A 19,744-nucleotide genomic window follows, 5' to 3' on the forward strand; every position below is an offset into this window, starting at 1 on the left:
TTGCTGATTATTTTAATTATTTTTAATCATTAGAGAGATCCAAATGTGCTTTGTATTTAAGTATCATTTTGCGGTTTTATCCGGACTTTTTAACTGTATTATTATTGCACTGTACAAAGCGGTTCTAACTTGTGAGTCTGTGGATGAAATCCTTAAGTGTGACCATTCAAATGAAAGCTACTGAGCAGTACTTTCCTGTGGTACTGTTTATTATGTTGTACAGGGTAGTTCTAACGTGTTGTCCGTAGATGAAATCCTAGAATATGACCATTCAAATGAAAGCTAGCGAGCAGTTCTTTCCTGTGGTGCTGTTTATTTTGCCTTGCAAGGTTTGTGTCTATTGATTTTGTAGATGAAAACCTAAAAGATGTAAAACTTGAATGACAATTTTGTGGCACTTTGCTGTTTTACTGTTTTTATGCTTTAATGGTGAATTTGCACCCAGGTAAGTGTTACATAGCATGTACAGAACAGTAGAATATTGGTAATATTAACTTAAACTTGTAATAATCAAAGATTAGGGAGTGCGTCCGATGGTCTCGATCCCAGGCTCTCTCTTCTTTGTGATGTCATCAGCCCCTTCAAAAAAATCTGGGGGGATGCCAGATACGCTTCCCAAGATCCATCCATTTATTCCAGCAATAAACGGGTTCCCATACAATCTCGACTCCTAACCATATTAGGAGTACGTTCTTCCAACGTCGAACTCAATAACACCCGGGACCATTTACTTATCTGCCCGGTGGCGGGTTTGATGTTCAAAACGGACAGGGTTATTAAAGGGGAGTGATAAAGGGGAACCCCCTCTTCCCCCCCTCCCCCCCCCCCCCCCCCGCTTACCCATAACCATTGGCGGGGAGGAGAAATTTATATTTACGTGGAGGAGATATTGGCCGTTTTTATACTAGAGACGCATAATTCGTTTTGGACAAACTTGGCTGACTGTTTTACGACGTGCCTCGATGGTTTTAAGAAACATTTTCCCTCTATGTTATAAACACGTTATTATAATGAATCCTCGTAGAAATAAGGATTAATGTTCACTTGTATTTTCAAATTTTTCTTCAGCTACCCTCTGCCCAGCGCGACTCTGGCAATTTGGGAAAACTTCGAAAATTTACGTGAAACTTACGCCTCATGCGATTACATATACCCAATTTTACCGTGCGACGCGCCTTACCGTGGCCACCCAACAAATTTTTTTTACAAGTTAGCTAATCAGGATATCCTCCTCCTTGATCATAAAATACAAAGCGACACGTTTTCCATGTTTTCAATTAATTCGTTGTTGCATCACTTTCCTGGTGGACTTTGCGAGGAAGCGTGACCGTTAATCAATTTCGCGTATCCTGATTGGCTAACTTGTAAAAAAAAAGGTTCGTTGAGTGGCCACGGTAAGGCACGTCGCACTGTAATATCTCTACTATATTTTTTATGAATGGGCCATTCATATAAAAATATCTTATTTCTACATACACCATTAAAACGGGCTCGTTTCCCATTTTGTGTAACGACTAATACTAAAATTTTGTCCAAGTTTCGTGGAAACGCGGGACTCGCGACACATAATTCAAAGGCTGGAAGTCAAAAGTAGCAACTTAAAAACTTTTTTAAAAATTTCAAGTCAATGCGTTACAGCGTGAGTGTCTATGCTATGCCATAGCACTTCAGTTTTCCTAGTGTGTGGTAACCTTTCTCGCTACCGGTGGTATCCCCAAACCTGAGCTGTTTAACTGGAAGATGTGTCTTGTCAGTGAGGAGACCGCTGTCTTCGCGCCATACAGGATCATTCTTATCACAGTTACAACCACGGGAGGAGTCTGCACATGAGTTGGTCATCCCGCATGCGCACTTACCACTAACAGATGCCCCACCCCAGTACGTCATCTTAGTAGAATCACGTGACACCCACCATCCGTATGGCCTGCTGGTGTGGAGATACAAAACCGAATCATAACACTCGTACTTGATGAACTGTTCACAGTGTGAAGAGACTCTGGTGAGACTCTCCAGTTGAAACAGACTCGCTCCTGTGTAACGAATATCACGTGAGTAGCTACCTCGACTGCTATATCCATGCACGTACGTTCTGCTTTCACTGTTGTGACTGATGACTGTGACGCCAACTCCATTCTTGTCAGTCATATCGCAGTGCACTGTAAATGGTGCCAGACCTCCTGTGCCATCTGGATCAATGACGTAATTTCCGCTTACACTGCTGACGTATTTCTTTATCACAGAACAGGAAGAAAGAGGACGAGTTGGAGAATTGATTTTGACTTTAGTTTCTACTGTTGTCAGTGCGTTAGTCGCTCTACAGGTGTAATATCCCTCGTGAGATTTCTTGATGTTTTGAAGAACCAGTGTTCCGGTCCATAAAACATTTGAATTTGCAGGAAGTGAAGACTTGCCATCCTTTGTCCAGGTGATTGTAGGTCTCAGGTTACTCTCGGCCACACACAGCAGACGGACAATTGAACCAATCGTAGGTGTCACTTCTTGAGGAGGGCGGACTTTGAATCGCAGACGAGAAAATACCATGAGTTGAGCCAAGACTGTTGTTGATCCCAAAATATTCTCTGCCTTACAGATGTATATTCCTCTGTCTTTCTTTTCAACTTTGTAGATCGTTAGGTTTGCTTTCATTACTTCTGTTCTATCTTCTGGCAAACCACCAAATGGTTTGGACCATGTGATACTCGGCTGCGGCTGACCAGTAACAGTGCAGGCGATGGTGATGTTTTGTTCCTCCTGTACCCAAACGTCCTTGGATGAGAACAAAATCTGAGGAGCGGCTGTCGTAAAAATACACATAAAAACATTGGACGCAGAATGTAGTATGATCAGATTCATGTAAACGCGCACGGAGGGAGAAAAATTGCTACGATAAACAAAAAAATCAGGTTACAGGGTGTGACTTCCTGTGCACAATAAGATCACTTGCATCTTAATTGGTTCACCCGTTGTCAAAGTAACCTGGAATTATAAATTACCTTGTTACCATCACCAGAACTATCTTCTACCCCTCTCCAACGATAGACAATTTAATATGGAAAGGGGCCAACTGGACAATCACCGATTCAGTTCTTCAGCTTCTAGGCTATAACGCTAGACAACAAAAGGTTTTATTTGTTCTTAGTTAATATCCTGGTTGGCTTCAGTTATTGGTTATGTATGTATTCGTGTATTGAGCGAAAATGAAATTGTATTGTATTGTATATTGTAACTAACGGCAGTCCTTAACCACATACTTGAAAATTTCACACAAAACAGCGCTTAGGAAAAAAGCGCAATTGGCAGAAATGACTGAAACGAGACAAAAACAGACTGATTAACTTACATTGAACAGTTAGTTGAGCTGTGGCGTTGACGCTTCCCAACAAATTTTCAGCTCTGCAGCTGTAAACTCCGTCGTCTCCAGGTCTAACGTTCTTCACAATCAGAGCGCCACTGGGCTCGATCACGTGACGTCCAACCGGAAGTGAAGAATTCAGCTTAGACCACGTGACCTTTGGAGGTGGATTACCATCTGCTGTACATTTCAAGATGGCTGTTTGACTTTCATTGGCTCTCGTTCCAACTGGACGCTGCACCAGAAAAGGAGCCACGATGGACTGGCCCGGCTCACCTTTGGCGCCTTTCACCCCCCGTGGGCCCCTTGGTCCCGCGAGACCAGGCTCGCCCGGCACCCCGAGATCGCCTTTGGCGCCTTTCATCGCCGGTGGGCCCCTTGGTCCCGCGGGACCAGGTTCACCCGGTACTCCGAGATCACCTTTTATTCCCGTTGGTCCTTGAGGCCCTACTGGTCCATGTTTCCCAGGGGGTCCTTCTGGCCCGGGTCTCCCCCGTCGTCCTGCGTTACCCTTTGGTCCTGAGCGGCAGAGCGTTTCATCTCTGGCACAGATTTGGTTTTGCAGCAGACGAAGCTCTTGTTTGATCAACAGTTTTACTTCGGAAGCTGTTTGGACAGATTGCTGTGAATCATCGGGTGAAGCGCGTTTTTGTCTTGACCAGATGGCTTTATCACCTTGAACATTTAAAATTAATATAAGACACAAAATAAAGAGAGATAAACTGAGACATTTTTACTATAAACCGAGCCAAGGTTCAAATATTTGTCACGCTATCTTGGCTGAGAGCCACAATTCTCCAAGTTTCTGTTTGAATAAGGTCGATAAAAATGAAATTTTAGGTTACAAATGTTTGCATAAGTGTGTGAGAAAGTAAATCGAGTTCAAAGACAGCCAGGTATACCGGTACATTGTGAAATTAAAATGTTTTGAAAATGCCAACGACAGGAGCAAAACTTACCTCTTGTCTCCCGCCATTGACCTTTAGAATGGCTGCCTTGATCATCTTTCCATCTTCCGTAATTCTTTTGTACTTTACGAAGGATTTGTGTTTCTAACTGATCACATGTTGTTACTAAGTGTGATATCAGTCGATGATGTCCTTGTATTCTGAGTTCCATGTGAATAAGTGCGATGCAACACACAACAGACAACAGCAAGCCAGACATGGAACACAAGCTGCGGAATCTGTCTGTACGCTTCTCTTCTTGATCTTGTTTTTTCATTGTTGTCGCTACTGCCACGGAAAACTTCGCAATTGAAATATTTGAAGAGGACTAATTCTTTGCCTGCCTACAGACGAGTCCACTGTGGTGTAGTTTTTGCCAAGGATTTATGCGAGGTTTACTGATTAACTTCTGAGAATCCACAATATATATTAGATCTTCTGTAGATTCACTGCCACAGGAAGTATATCATTTTACTGAGGTCAAACGAGTTTACTAAGAAAGAAAACAACTGTCGGATTACGCTTTTATCACGTCGCTGTAAAATATCTCTTGAAGTACAAAGGTTATTTGTCACTTATGAACCGTGATATCCCACTCAGTAGTTTGAAGGGTAAATGATCGGTGTGGTTTGTTCCCTTTAGAGTATTTTGAAAAGGTCATCCATCTGACAGTTTTTTCAGTTTCAGTTTCCGTTTATCGTACTGTATACGGTGGTTCTTACTTTGGAGTCTGTGGATGAAATCCTAAAAATTGACCGCATTGTGACTTAATGCTTTACTTCTCTGTACTTCTCTCTCTTCTCTGTATCATGACGGCCGAGAAATAATGGTTATTTAATCTTCTTGTGGTCGTTCTTGCAAATTGAAATCAGCAAGACATAGCTAATAATTATTCCACTTGAGCTTTTTGTATACGAGATGATTACAGTTAACGAAGCGCAAAGTGCTTCATTGGCTTTATATAATCTCATATCCAACGCGAGCTCTAGGAATATTTGCTTAATAGTGACCATTCAATGACAACTTTTGACCAGTACTCAGGCCTGTTTAATAAAACCTTTCACACTGTAGTTTACGACCTGAGCCGTTCATTGGACCCGGACACAAAAAGAAACTTAATAGAGAATTCCAACACTAGTTATAGTTCATCAATAATCATTGTTAAAGACTTCTATCAATGTTTCTTGATCTCGTTTTCTGTATGACCGTGTTATAACGGTGAGTAAACACTTTATTATCGAATCTCAGTACTGTGGCCAATTTACCTTTAGTTATCAACTCTGTTGATAAACCAAACATTCGTTTCTTCTCCCCACCGACGCAGCACCACAGTTTCTTTACAAACCCCAGTCCTTTCTGTGGTGCGGTTTGTTATGCTGTGCGTAGGTGGTTCAGTATAAGTTTTGGATCTGTGGATTGCCTTCTCTGTAGTGATTCTTAATATCTGTTGTTTTCTTAACAGCTCAGCTCTGATGGGGAAGACATCAAGACTGTAATCATGAGATTTTTTCAGCTGCTTCTAAAAGTGGCAAATCACGCCGCATTATTGGCGCCCACTGTTAAACAAACATTGGACCAACAAGAAAAGGTATGTTCCAGCGGTCGAACAAAAAAGGCGGTTTACAATTGATTTACAAAAGAAAATATTCTTTGAACTTATCGTAGTAATCTAAAATACGAACATAGCTCTGTTATTAACATTTATTCATCGAGTGTCTTTGATTTTTTTTTCCTCAGGCTAAAGATTTTTGTTTACACGTGTTTGCCAGATGTCCCGAGTTTTCAGGTTGCACGGAGTTGTCGTCGTTTGAATTGCTGTCTGATCCAAAGTACTGTGGCAAAATGAAAGTATTAGAAAAACTAATGGGAATGTTTAACGAGGAACGCAGCAAAGTACTTCTATTTTCACGATCAACACAGGTTTGTATATCAAAGCGAATATATAAAACATTTAAGGTTGAAGGCTAGCTGTTCAGTCTCGTGCGGCGTATAAAATTTAACGAGTGGTCATGTATTTGTGGATTTGATATGATATTCTTGGTTTTCACGTGACGTCATAAAAAACTGAAATTCATAACAAAACGCAATTTGGGGTTTTTATCTCCATCACATAAAAGAAAATATAAATTTCAATCGGCTTGCCTGTTTTCAGCAGGATATCATTCTTCGTTTTGAAAATAGAGCAGTTTGAATTTTAGATTTTTGCGTACTGCGTGACAGAAGGATTCAGCTGCTCTAAACATGTCACGTACATGAAAACATCGATTTGTCTCGTGTTTTTTTAGGTCTGATCAGCTAACATGTAATAGAAACGTCTATGTCAATGTGTGAAAGTTCAGCAGGGAGAAGAAAGGCTTTGAAATAGCCAAAGTGAACTCCAGATGTTTTTGCTGGTTTCCGGCCGCCATGCTGGTGGCTATGTTGGTGTCCACCAACATGGCGTCCCATACTAAACTCTGTAATTTTCCGTGGTACATTTTCTCGAATAACTCGATTATGAGAAATCGCACAGCCCCGCGGCTTTCACACGTTGTTTACGTATCACTCTTCTCCAAAATATCAATTTCTTGACTTTATCTATTGAATGGTTGAGGATTTAATTTTTTTACTTGCGTGTCGATGTGTGAGGTGAAAACCACCAATAGGAGGAAGAGTGTTAATTTAGTAAAAAGCTGGGTAATGAAGCTGGATATTTACGCATCATTTTTACTTTTTTCAGCTTTTTGAAGGGGAAAAAAATTAAAAGATGGAAAATATTGCGGGAGCAGGGATGGCGCAGTGGTGAGAGCACTTGTCTCCCACCAATGTTGCCAGGGTTCGATTCCCGGAGTTGACGTCATATGTGGGTTGAGTTTGTTGTTGGTTCTCGTCCCTGCTCTAAGGGTTTTTCCCCGGGTACTGTCTCCGGTTCCCTCACTCCACTAAAACGAACATTTGCAAATTCTAATTTGACCTTGAAATAGTGGACGAAAAGCCACTCTGTGGGTGTGCCACTGAAATTCCATTTACTTATTTTACGTTTTTTGTTTTGTTGTGTTCGACGTGAAAGGACGCACCCTAATACAGAGTGGAGTCGAGATTGTATAGGACAACGTTAATAGGTGGTTTCCATTGCCGCCATGTTGGTGGACAAAAGAAAAGAAAATTTGCAGACATAATTTCCATAAAAATGGCAGGTAACTCCAAGAGGAGAAAAATCTTATTGTTGCTGTCCACCAACATGGGCACCATGACGTCACATGAAAACCATCAATTTATGAATGGATCTTGGTACGCGTATCTGGCATCCCCTGCAGATTTTACAGGGGCGGATGACATCATTACCAACTCGGCAAAGGAGAGAGAGCCTGGGATTGAGATATCGAACGCACTCCCTAATCTTTGATTATTACTAGTGTTATTTTATATCGTATTGTAACACCTTCTAAACAGCACATGTAGTAAAGTGGTCAAAACGTCGTGATCCACCATCAAGTGACGCAATCGTGAGACAAGCAATTAACTTAGCTATCAGTATCATTAACCTTTTTTCCAGCTTCTCCATATTCTAGAAGAATTTGTGATCAGTAAAGGACTGGTGTATAGCCGGTTGGACGGACGAACCAAACCTGCTGACAGAACACGCCTTGTGCGAGACTTCAACCTCGACCCCGGCATCTCTCTTTGTTTGATTTCCACCAAGGTGGGAGGTCTGGTACTGAACTTTACTGGAACCAATGTGGTGATTATATTTGACCCAAAATGGAATCCATCCAGCGTTTTACAAGCCCAGGACAGGTGAGTGAGAAGATTGATATGAACAGTGATAAAATTACCTGAAAATGTTCTTGCCCAACGTATGTCTCACTTGCACAATTTTTTTTTTTGTTTTAAAATTTTTATCATTCCGACAAGTGGTCTGATAATTTACCTAACTCAGTTTAGATCAGTTTATGTGAATACGGAGCTTAATCAGCGACGACGAGAACGCCAACGAAAACGTCATCTGCACGATTATTTCAACTCGTTCAACTTTTACAGGAACGGCGAACTATCTAGGAACCAAGTTGATAGGAGTGCTGTTCAAGTTAGGTAGAAAATGAAAAACTCACCATCGCGTGCCTCACGTTCTTTCCCGTTGTTGTTTTGCAGAGGACGGAAAAGAAATGTACCAAAACTTAAGACGCACGTGCAGAGCGAATGTTTTTCCTCATTAAGCCTATTGCTTTGCATCGTCGTCGTTGCTTAAGCTCCCTAAATGTTGCGTCACGCAGTTTAGAAGAAAAAGTAAAAAAAAAAAAAAAAAAAAAAAAAAACAGGGAGTGGCCGCTTTGTAAAGTATGTATGGTTTTCTCAACAGAGTTAATAAGATAACTTAGCCACCATAAAGAGCGCTAACCGTCAGTGCTTCCTCTTCTATACGTTCCGAGGTTTAACACTTGAATATTTGTACGGTAGCCAAATAACAAACTCCGTTGACAAGGTAATTTACGATGGCTTGTTTGGATATAAAATACAATATAATGTTTATCAAAAAAACAAACACTAATACATTTCACATCAAAACAAATTGCTTTCGACTGTAAAGCGATTATTGTCAAAAGCGGGGTTTTTTTTTGTGCAAAACTTGTTATAAGGTAGTTGTTCTTTTAGTTTTGGGGTTTTTCTTGTGGTATTATTAAGGAATTGTTTTATCAAATACATCTTTGTTTGTAATCTTTTTCAGAGTGTATCGTATCGGCCAAAGACGGAACGTTCACATGTGTATCGTCTGATATACTCAGGAACAATTGAAGAAATGATTCACCTCAGACAAGTTTACAAACAGGTTAACTGATGTCCCGTTGCTTTTCTTGTAATCCATTTACTTAATATTCTTTAATACTATCTCTTACATTTAGGAAATTATGCTTCTTCATTTAATCAATCCCACATAAATAACTTGTATTACTCAGAATCTAGGTGCTTTCTCTTTATTTAAGTCTTTATTTAAGACTCTTGCTTACACAAACATCACATCAGTCTCGCTGAATTTCCGTTATGGCGAGATTTTATTTTTCCCTGGTTTTCTCACAGCAACTGGCCAACATTGCTATTAAAGGAAGTAACGAGAGAAGGTATTTCACTGGAGTAGAAGAAGACAAAGATAGAAAAGGCGAGCTGTTTGGACTTGAAAATTTGTTCTCCTACCGCGCGGAAGGTGCCAGCCTGTCCAAGGACATCGTCAAGAGAACACAGAAACTAGAGGCAGGGTATAGAGTCACAAACTACGAAATTGTGCACGAGAAGAAGCGAGAAGACTGCTTAGAGAACGAGGTAAGGGACCTGGTGAGGGGTGGGGACGGGGGATGGTATCCGTGTTGTTGATACTTTACGTGAACGGAGTACGGTAACATAACTGGGCAGCTTAGGCGTTTTCTATTGGTTTATAGCTTGGCCACTACCTTAAACAATGACGTCACAATACAACTCATGTATGATGACGTCACAATATCGATTTCGATATCGAAAAAATGCCACATATCGCCAGATGTCGTTCCGGTATCGGATCGATTTGGAAAAACTGGTATCGGCCAAATCTCACCAATTATTGTTATTGTAAAGAGAAATTAATTATTTGTTGATCATCCTAATTTCTTTGTCAGGTAACCGGTGACCCCGGCGTAAAACAGAACGAAGATGAAGACCCATACAACCCTGAAGAACTGGCATCGCAGTTTATCGATCGATGATGACGAACATGCTCTCTCTAACCCCAACAGTGTCGGTGATAAGCTTGGAAAAGATTTGAACAACACGAGTGATCAGATGAAAGGAGTAAGAATTGATCAGCGGGAGAATTTAAGGGTTCTTGACAATGATCCAGCATCTTTCCGTTATGTTGAAGATATTGTAAATGGGTTGGAAGCCAACTCCAAAAATGTCGCACCAACATTGATGGAATCTTCCAAAAATTCCGCTTCGCGAAGGCCGGTGAGTTTAGAAGATTTTTTCAACTATGTAGATGACGTCATTGAACCAGAGTCTAACAAACAACCACAAGCGAATCAAGGGAGGGGAGAGTGGGGCGGGTTCTGGAACGGGTGATCCCGAGAGTGTGATTCTGCCAACTGCGATGAAAGAATCAAGTTTAAGTTGCAAAGATGAAGACATTGAACCCAGTAGCAAAAACAATCGCTTTACAAAAACAAAGAAAAGGGCCAGAAAGAATGAAAGAAAAAACACGGAGGAAAGTTAAGACATGATTCCGCCTTCTGCTAGTTTAAATCCTCGGATAAAATTGGGAACATGGGGTCGAGAAATCAATTATCGCGGACAATTTTTCGGTCCTCAAAAAGTGCCGGAATAAATTTGAATGCCTTATTTGTGAAATGTTGTTTATACAAGAGCTCAAACCATCGTTAAACATGCAATCGGATTCGACTCGTGCGAAAGTATTCTGCTAACTTATTTACATAAAAATCAAGCACGCAGGAATGCCATCAAATGAGATTTCATTTATTCAAACTCACTAAACTCTATTTAGCAACTCCGACATCAAACTTTTTCTTCATTCTTGATAATGATGTTTGAAGCATCGAAACGTCGAACAGCGTTACTCTTAATTTTTCTTATAAAATTGGGAACGACCAGCGTTTGTTTCGCAGATGATGGAGAACAGTCAGCAAGGAGCGAGGAAAATTTACCTGAAATGACAACTTCATCGAGCGAGGAAGAGGATTCTGATGAGGGTTTGTTCACCAGATCGAAAGAAAAACGAAAATCAGCGAAAGTTGTGGTGACAAAGACGAGCAAAATCTTGAAAGAAGGTCGAAACCAGTTGCGACGGTGAGGATACTTAAATGTCTCGGTACTTATAGCGTGGTTTACAAGTTAGTGCCGACAGTAATCTCGAGTTTTGTTTGCTTTTTCTCAATTGAAAACCGCAACTCTTGGGTATGAGCAACCCTGCAGTCTGATTGGCTCTCAGCTTCTAGTCCTATCTACGCAAATAGTTTTTGACTGACGTGGCGTGCAGTAGTACGGTTGCTTAGTAACTTGACAGCAACTTACCTGTTTTTCTTTGTAGAATCCTGTGGAGGTCGTTATACGCATGCGAACAAACATTGTTAAACCAAGTGAAGCGGAAAATCATATGTCTAAACAGCCTTTGGAGGATGTGTTTGAACTCAAGCAGTTTTCCCAGCAGCCTGCAACCTGTTTTCCTGCTTTGAAGGTACAGTAAAACTTCAGATAAAACAATCCCCAAAAATTCTCCTCATCAAATACACTCAAGTCTGATTTTCGTGAAAATTGCCGATGGTCGGTCAAGCCGTTAGTTCCATACCACCTAAAATGTTACGATATTTGATGAGATTGTCCGAGTATCGGCGACGACTGATAAAATACAGGCGTTACAGACGCTGTGAACTTTCTTTGGAGACGTGCACGAAAGTTCACAACGTTTTGAAAGTTTCAAAAGTTTAAAGTTCGGTATCGACACAAATGTAGCCCACTCCTCGTTGTTGTCATAAATGTCTCGCTAAAAGGCCATTTCCGAGTTGCTTTAAACCTTATTACGAAAGCAAGGCTAAGTGCAAAGCTTTTGATTTCAAAATAAGTTTTGTTTGCATATGAATGAAACCTAATTTTACTCAAAAACAATATACGAAGCCTCGCTTTCATAACGAGGTTCAAAGCAATTCATCAGTGGTGTATTTGTTTTGTCACAGACAAGCGATGGAAGTGATGACCTGGGTGAGAGTTCTCGGGACACCAAACCAAAAGAGAAACCAAGAGACCAACCAGAAGTTGGGACAAATTTTGCTAATCCACCGTCGCTGAATCGGTAAGACACTACCGCTACAGAGCCTTTGTGTTAATGTTGTTGAAGGAAAGAAAAAATACCGAAATACTCGAACTGCCAAATGTCCTAAATGCAATTGGCCAAGGTCGTAGCTATGTTAAATGGTTCACTTAGCAGATCGGAGCAACGGAAAACAAGCTATCAAACCTCCAAAATATAAAAGACCATAATCAGGTGTAGGCCATCATTTTTTACCTCAATCCAATATAGAGAGTTTTAACTTGACTGTCATGTGTGTGTACAAACTGAGTTGTAAACTAACAAACCTTTTTATCAAAATGACCCATTGTCACATCACAGTGTGCTGCACATTCCTCTCCCAATAATCTGTTTATAAATATAGCGCCTGATTTTAGACAATCTGTGTTTTCTACCATATGTGTTCTTCGTTAATTTATTGGTTTTGTTCGTGCGATCAAAGACGCGAAAATAGCGAAGCAAACCAAATTGAAGTCTTTGGCTTACACTTTTGGCTTAATTATATGCATAATGTCGGACAAAACACATCAGAAAAATAAGGAGACTCAACAGAACAAGAGTCGTAACTGTTTTACACTGGTATGGGTTAGTATCCAGGCCGACTCGGTCAATTTCTGTGAAATTATTAAAGCAACCAGGAGTTTTACTACGTCACTCTTGATAAGATCATGATGCTAGTCAAACACAAATTTGATACTTAGTGTTTTGTTAGATTGTCATAAAGTATTCTCTGGACTTCAAGCTACTCCATTTATATCACAAGGAAGAGAAAATGTGTAGCAAATGTACTTGTTTTAATAAAGAACACGAGTGGTCAACCAAACGGCTTTTTTCTACGACTTTTCAGGTCATTGAAAACTGATCGTGACGTCACTGTTGAAAGAATTGGTAGTAGTACTGTTTTTATTGGGTCAAATCCCCGTGGAATTTGTCGGCAACATTTTCGGGAAATGTCGGATCAACTCGGGTTTTCTTCGGAAATAGATCTTGCCAAGGCTGTCGTCGGGAATAGCGTTACTGGGCATGAAAGGTGGGAGATGTTGAAGCGCTTTTACGTGGACAAAAATCCGGTTTTATCTGGTCTTTCCTGCTTTACAGCTGGTCCAAAGAGGTCTGCGATCGCTGCAGAAAACGAGAGACAAGATTTGAAGCGTGCTAAGCGGTCATTGGAGCAAACTCAAGCAGACGAAAGCCATGAAGTACGCAAGAAGTCTAAAAGAAATTTGAAGAAGCACAGAACGAAGGTGAAATTACCTGGGAAAGATACGACTTGTGAAGCAAATCTTGAGAGACGTGAAATTCATCGGCTAGACGGTGATGATTTGCACTTTAGAAATCAGAGTATTTCGCCAGCTGCTTATCAAGAAAAACAAGAAGCAAATTTGAAGAAAAGTAGACATGTCATTGAAACCAAAGATCCTTTCAACGCTCTGAACAGAATGGAAGATGGTGTTAGTGATGTAAATCCGAGAAACTGTAGGACTGAAGCGAAGGACTGTCAACTTAATCAAAGAAATCAACTGCAAGCAGAAGACGAAAACTGTAGTTCATCAGCGTGGGAATGGAACAGGGGATACGCGGTTGAATTTCAGGATTCATCCGCTGATGATAATTTGGTTATTTCTGTGTCACTTTTGGACGAATTTTTGTCAAATAGTTCTCGCAGAGGTTTTGGGAAAAGTGAGAAAGTGGATAAAACTGCGAAGAAAGTAAAAAGTTGTAGGGATAAAAAGGAAAACAAGCAGATGGACAAGACAGGCAAGAAAGATACTATCAAGGAGAAGAAACCTACCTCTGTTCTAGATGAGTTCATTTAGGGCTTAAAGGGGAAGTATCACGCAAATTTGCTGTTATTTCAAAACCCAAAAATATTCGTCTGTTAGCAGAAACAAGAAAATAATTGTCAAGTTTGTTATAAATTATGACCCCAGTACAATAAAACTGTCAATTAGTGCCTCTGGCCAGAAACAGAAAAGGTCGTTACGGATTGAAACTTGAAAAATATTAGGCTATTGTTTTTCAAGTTTTCGCATTTTTGTTTCCAAAATGCGCTAGAACAGATCACGAGTTGTTCCTTTCAAGAGTTGAGTTGATTTCTTTCCTCTCGTCATTCTAGAATTACTTGGCTGCTGATTGGAGGTCTTATTTCATCATTTTTAACAAAAGATATCAAAAACCCCAAGATACTTCCCCTTTAAAGTGCGTTCTTTTAAGAACTGATATTCTGTGTATTTTGTTATTCATTAACCGGAATAAGAATATCCACAGTTTTCCCAAAAGAATGCGCCCTTTATCTGCCCCGGTTACGACCTGGATATCAGCAAAAAGGGGCGGAATAAGTAAAGGGAGTGATGTAGGAAACCCACTTTACTACTGGTGGGGTAGGGGGCAATTATTTTAGAGAGGGGTATGAGGAGAAGTGCGGTACTTGCTGCCCGGGTTGTGTGATTGTAGGAACCGTGTTAAAACGCTATCAGTCAGACTATAAAAAATGCGTCCATTTTAAGAGATGGGAGACTTAGATGGCTGTATCAGTGAATCACCAAATTATTGTTTGTGTAATAACGTGGTTTATTTTTTTCTATTTTTTCTTGGTTGTTGTACAGGCGGTATCCTGACAATCCTACAATCTGATTGGTTTCGGGAGAGGGTAGAATTTTCCTATCTCTTGATCACCGTCACGGTAACCAAGAACGGGAGCCAGACTCACCGTTCTTCTTGGCTATAAATCACCAATTTGCCAAATTCTCGAAGCAGAAACTTCGAAAAAATGTACTGTTATTCGCATTTTTTTAAACTAGTTTTTTTTTAATTGAAACACAGGGACAATATGCGCAAAAAAAAAAATTATGAATCTCCTAGTTTTACTTCCACGTCTTCTTGAAAAGAAACTTAAAAAAAAAAACAGGGACGGGGATTCCCCTCCTCCTCCTTAGAACAGAGTTTCGAAAACAAAATAATAAACAGGTTACTTACAGGGCTAGGTCGGTCCGAATGTGAAAAAACTTTGGCCAATTTTTTTTTCTATGCGGACTTCCCGGCCGGTAAATAAGCTGTATTTACTAACAGAAATATGTCGATGAAATACAAAAGCGTCCATCGCAGAGGAAGTTTTAAGTTTTTGAACAAGTAAAATTGCTACGGGGTTGTCCTTAAATCATAATGGCAGCTATCGACAACGGGTTTCGGTAGTAAGTGGACCAGAGGGTGATCACTTTGCTTCATTTCATCCATATACTTAAAACACAAGTACTCTCTCCTATCAGCCAGTGTTGTTAATTGAGCCAGCTGGAGGGCCTCTGTGTAAGTCTCAGCCTCAGGGAAAATTATTTTGAGCGCTCTTTTTTGGACTGTCTCGATTCCATCAGACAGGTAACCCAGAATAGACTGCCACACTGGTACTGCATATTCCAGGACTGGTTTTGTATTAATAATCCTTTCTACAAAATTGTTGGTCAAGTAAATCAGTGTAAACCCCTATCACAGTGTTTGTTTTAATGAGCGAAAGTTTTGAGGTTTGTTGCCCTGATATTGCTATAACAAAGTTCAAAACTACTGTTACTGACTGCTAAACAATAACAAACTTTGAGAATGATGTATTATTCAGTCAATGACACAGGCAAACTCGGAAAAAGAAATACCGAGTGCTCCTATCAGGAGTCGAACCTAAGACCTTCCGATTACTACTTCGATGGCTAATCGGAAGGTCTTAGGTTCGACTCCTGATAGGAGCACTCGGAATTTCTTTTTCCGAGTTTGCCTGTGTCATTACTAAATAATACATCATACTCATTTGTTCACCAGGCTTAAAATATTACATCACATTTCCTTTCATTGCGAATAACAAACTTTATTTACTACATGCATTTCGCCTAAGAATTTCTTTGGTATTGTTAATAAAATTGGCCTTAAAGTCAAGCTAAAGAAACTACAAGAAACACGCCTAAGAAACTTTAAATACATATTAAAACCAACTGACACTAAGAAAACAACTGAAAAGATAAAATTATGTAGAATTAAATTGAAGCCGCACAGCTCAAGGAAAAATATTCGCTTATGTCTTTTTGTGTTAGATGCGGGAATGCCACAATTGTATCTTACAATTGGATCTAAGTCAGTTAATCTGGTTCAGTTTTCAACTGAGTCAGTAAATCGCTTACACAGAGTAGCTTCTATTCTTGATTAACAAAACTAGTCTAAGCTTGCCATATACACTGCATTCCCATCAGCGCTCGAGTTTGTGGAGGGAAAACTCATTCTAGGCAAGAAGGCAAGCGCTACTTAATAACTGTCATTTAAGTGATGGCACTTAAGAATTATATCCAGGTTAGGGAGAATTACTCACGGGAATCACATCACATAATTCAAAGTAAAAAGTGCCGGCTTTTTTCTCAGTAACTTTTAATTTTTCTTTGGTTTGGTCATTACGTTTTATCGTCACTGTTCATTCTATACCATAGCACTTCAATTTTCCTAGTGTGTGGTAACCTTTGTCGGACCGATAGCCAGCATCCCCAAACCTGAGCTGTTTAACTGGAAGATGTGTCTTGTCAGTGAGGAGACCGCTGTCTTCACGCCATACTTGATCATTCTTATCACAGTTACAACCATAGGTGGAGTCTGCACATGAGTTGGTCATCCCGCATGCGCACTTACCACTAACAGATGCTCCGCCCCAGTACGTCATCTTAGTAGAATCACGTGACACCCACCAAGCATATCCACCTCTGAACAGCATGGAATCATGACACTCGTACTTGATGAACTGTTCACAGTGTAAAGAGACTCTGGTGAGACTCGCCAGCTGAGACAGACTCGCTCCTGTGTAACGAATATCACGTGAGTAGCTACCTGCATACAAATATCCATTCACGTACGTTCTGCTTTCACTGTTGTGACTGATGACTGTCACGCCAACTCCATTTTTGTCACTCATGTCGCAGTGCACTGTAAATGGTGCCTGACCTCCTGTGCCATCTGGATCAATTACGTAATTTCCGCCTACACTGCTGACGTATTTCTTTATTACAGAACAGGAAGTAACAACTGGGGAATTGATTTTGACTTTAGCTTCTACTGTTGTCAGTGCGCTAGTCGCTCTACAGGTGTAATATCCCTCGTGAGATTTCTTAATATTTTGAAGAACCAATGTACCAATTGATAAAACACTTGAGTCTAGAGGAAGTGAAGACTTGCCATCTTTTGTCCAGTTGATTGTAGTTCTCAGGTCACTTTCGGCCACACACGACAGACGGACAGTTGAACCAATCATAGGAGTCACTTCTTTAGGAGGGCGGACTTTGAACCGCAGACGAGAAAATATCGTGAGATGAGCCAAGGCTGTTGTTGATCCCAGAATGTTCTCTGCCTTACAGATATATGTTCCTCTGTCTTTCTTTTCCACTTTGTAGATCGTTAGATTTCCTTGCATTACTTCGGTTCTATCTTTTGGCAAATCAACAACTGACTTGGACCATGTGATACTAGGCTGCGGCTGACCAGTAGCAGTGCAGGCGATGGTGACGTTTTGTTCTTCTTCTGCCAACAGTGCTTTGGATGACAACAAAATCTGGGGAGCGACTGTTAAAAACGTGGAGATTAAAAACACGATTGGACACAGAGTATAGTTTGATCAGATTTACGTTGAGCGAGAAAATTGTTATGATAAACAAGAGACATAAAGTTAATCTGCCCCATTGAGATGACTCGGATGGTTTACCTGTTGTCACAGTAATTTTATTGTAAATTAATGACAATGCAAACCCACATCATAAACGGTGCGTGAGAAGCAAGTGCGCGTTTGACAGAAATGACTAAAAGGAGAAAATGTACACTGAAATACTTACACCAAACAGTTAGTTTAGCTGTGGCGTTGACGCTTCCCAACAAGTTTTCAGCTCTGCAGCTGTAAACTCCGTCGTCTCCAGGTCTAACGTCCTTCACAATCAGAGCGCCACTGGGCTCAATTACGTGATGTCCAGCCGGAAGTGAAGAATTAACCTTAGACCACGTGACCTTTGGAGGTGGATTACCATCTGCTGTACATTTCAAGATGGCTGTTTGACTTTCATTGGCTCTCGTTCCAACTGGACGCTGCAGCAGAGAAGGAGCCGAGATGGACTGGCCCGGCTCACCTTTGGCGCCTTTCATCCCCGGTGGGCCCCTTGGTCCCGCGGGACCAGGTTCACCCTGCACTCCGAGATCGCCTTTAATGCCTATTGGTCCTTGAGGCCCTATTGGTCCATGTTTCCCAGGGGGACCTGGTCTTCCCCGTCGTCCTGTGTTACCCTTTGGTCCTGGGCGGCAGAGTGTTTCATCTCTGGCACAGATTTGGTTTTGCAGCACAAGAAGCTCTTGTTTGATCAGCAGTTTCACTTCAAAAGTTGTTTGGACAGATTGCTGTGAATCATCGGGTGAAGCGCGTTTTTGCCTTGACCAGATGGCTTTATCACCTTGAAAATTTAAAATTAATATTAAAAGTTGCAAACGAGCTTGTGATACGGAAACAGATAAAGAATGATAAAATGATAAATGTTTACTAAAAACCGAGCCAAGGTTCAAATATTTGTCACGCTTTCTTGGCTGAGAGCAACAAATCTCCGAGTTCCTTTTTGAGGTAGTTCGAGAAAGTTTAAATTTTGGATTACAAATTTTTGCATAACTGTCTAAAGGAAACCGAGTTTAAAGACAGACAAGAATGCCGATACATTGTGAAATTAAAATGTTTTGAAAATGCCAACGACAGGAACCAAACTTACCTCTTGTTTCCCGCCATTGACCTTGTGAATGGCTGCCTTGATCATCTTGCCATCTTTCGTAATTCTGCTGTACTTTACGAAGGATTTGTGTCTCTAACTGATCACATGTTGTTACTGAGTGTGATATCAGTCGATGATGTTCTTGTATTCTGAGTTCCACGTGAATAAGTGCGATACAACACACAACAGACAACAGCAAGCCAGACATGGAACACAAGCTGCGGAATCTGTCTGTACGCTTTTCTTCTTGTGTTGTTTTTTCATTGTTGTCGCGACTGGCACGGCAAACTTCGGAATTGAAATATTTTCAGAGGACATTTTTGTCTCCTTTGCCGGCCTTCAGAGCAGTTCACTGTGGTGTAGTTCGTGCTTAGAATATGTTAGTCCTTTCCTTTCGTGATAGGTTCACAGATTAACTTCTAAGAATCCACAATATATATCAGATCGTGTTTCTGCTTGTTCTGTAGATTCACTGTCACATGAAGCATATCATTTTACTGAGGTCAAACCAGTTCACTAGGAAAGAAAACAACTGTCGGATTACGCTTTTATCACGTCACTGTAAATTTATCTGTTGAAATACAAAGGTAATTTGTCATTTATGAACTGTGATATCCCATTCAGTAGTTTGAAGGGTTAAAGACCGATGCGGTTTATTCCCTTTACAGTATTTTGAAAAGTTTATCGATCTGACAAATTTTCAGTTTAGTCTCCGTTTATCGTGCTGCAAACGGATGTTCTTTCTTTTGAGTCTGTGGATGAAATCCTAAAAATTGACCGACTAATCTGTCCTTTACTGTGGTACTGGCTCTTACTATTAAGTCTGTTGATATAATCCTAATTTAAAAACCTGGATCATTGGAAAATGTAATTTCAGGGTTTT

The 19,744-nt window shown here is 40.5% G+C and overlaps 3 protein-coding genes and 1 pseudogene across 4 annotated transcripts in view; 1 reads left to right on the plus strand and 3 right to left on the minus strand.

Moving 5' to 3' along the window:
* The window catches only part of LOC146463576 (uncharacterized), a 139,013-nt gene that overhangs the window by 35,824 nt on the left and 83,445 nt on the right, over positions 1-19,744 (minus strand). The window lies entirely within an intron of this gene.
* On the minus strand, positions 388-4,576 carry LOC146463582 (uncharacterized). The gene is made up of 3 exons (XM_085084393.1): positions 4,312-4,576; positions 3,341-4,027; positions 388-2,795 (listed from the first exon to the last, which is right to left on the minus strand). The coding sequence occupies exons 1-3, from the start codon at positions 4,574-4,576 to the stop codon at positions 1,648-1,650; spliced, it is 2,100 nt and encodes a 699-aa protein (XP_084940519.1). The 3' UTR covers positions 388-1,647.
* Positions 4,915-13,920, plus strand: LOC146463583 (uncharacterized; annotated as a pseudogene). Its single transcript, XR_014856903.1, has 11 exons — positions 4,915-4,926; positions 5,762-5,887; positions 6,037-6,219; positions 7,835-8,076; positions 9,005-9,106; positions 9,355-9,594; positions 9,924-10,361; positions 10,912-11,009; positions 11,348-11,494; positions 11,991-12,106; positions 12,951-13,920. The product of XR_014856903.1 is annotated as an uncharacterized LOC146463583 (transcript).
* Positions 16,349-19,460, minus strand: LOC146463584 (uncharacterized). Its single transcript, XM_085084342.1, has 4 exons — positions 19,445-19,460; positions 18,862-19,149; positions 17,950-18,555; positions 16,349-17,683 (listed from the first exon to the last, which is right to left on the minus strand). Exons 1-4 carry the CDS (start codon positions 19,458-19,460, stop codon positions 16,548-16,550), a joined length of 2,046 nt encoding a protein of 681 aa, XP_084940468.1. The 3' UTR covers positions 16,349-16,547.

Source organism: Pavona decussata, unplaced genomic scaffold (genome assembly GCF_977016875.1).
Source record: "Pavona decussata unplaced genomic scaffold, jaPavDecu1.1 SCAFFOLD_175, whole genome shotgun sequence".
Classification (NCBI taxonomy): Eukaryota; Metazoa; Cnidaria; class Anthozoa; order Scleractinia; family Agariciidae; genus Pavona; species Pavona decussata.

What these genes read in the sequence shown, in the direction of transcription:
- LOC146463582 (XM_085084393.1), bottom strand. Translation starts at nt 4,576, where the DNA reads ATGAAAAAACAAGATCAAGAAGAGAAGCGTACAGACAGATTCCGCAGC. An exon ending in TCAATGGCGGGAGACAAGAG is followed by an intron (nt 4,028 to 4,311) that starts GTAAGTTTTGCT and finishes TAAATGTTCAAG; the next exon opens with GTGATAAAGCCATCTGGTCA. An exon ending in AGCTCAACTAACTGTTCAAT is followed by an intron (nt 2,796 to 3,340) that starts GTAAGTTAATCA and finishes TTTTTACGACAG; the next exon opens with CCGCTCCTCAGATTTTGTTC.
- LOC146463584 (XM_085084342.1), bottom strand. An exon ending in TCAATGGCGGGAAACAAGAG is followed by an intron (nt 18,556 to 18,861) that starts GTAAGTTTGGTT and finishes TAAATTTTCAAG; the next exon opens with GTGATAAAGCCATCTGGTCA. An exon ending in AGCTAAACTAACTGTTTGGT is followed by an intron (nt 17,684 to 17,949) that starts GTAAGTATTTCA and finishes CGTTTTTAACAG; the next exon opens with TCGCTCCCCAGATTTTGTTG.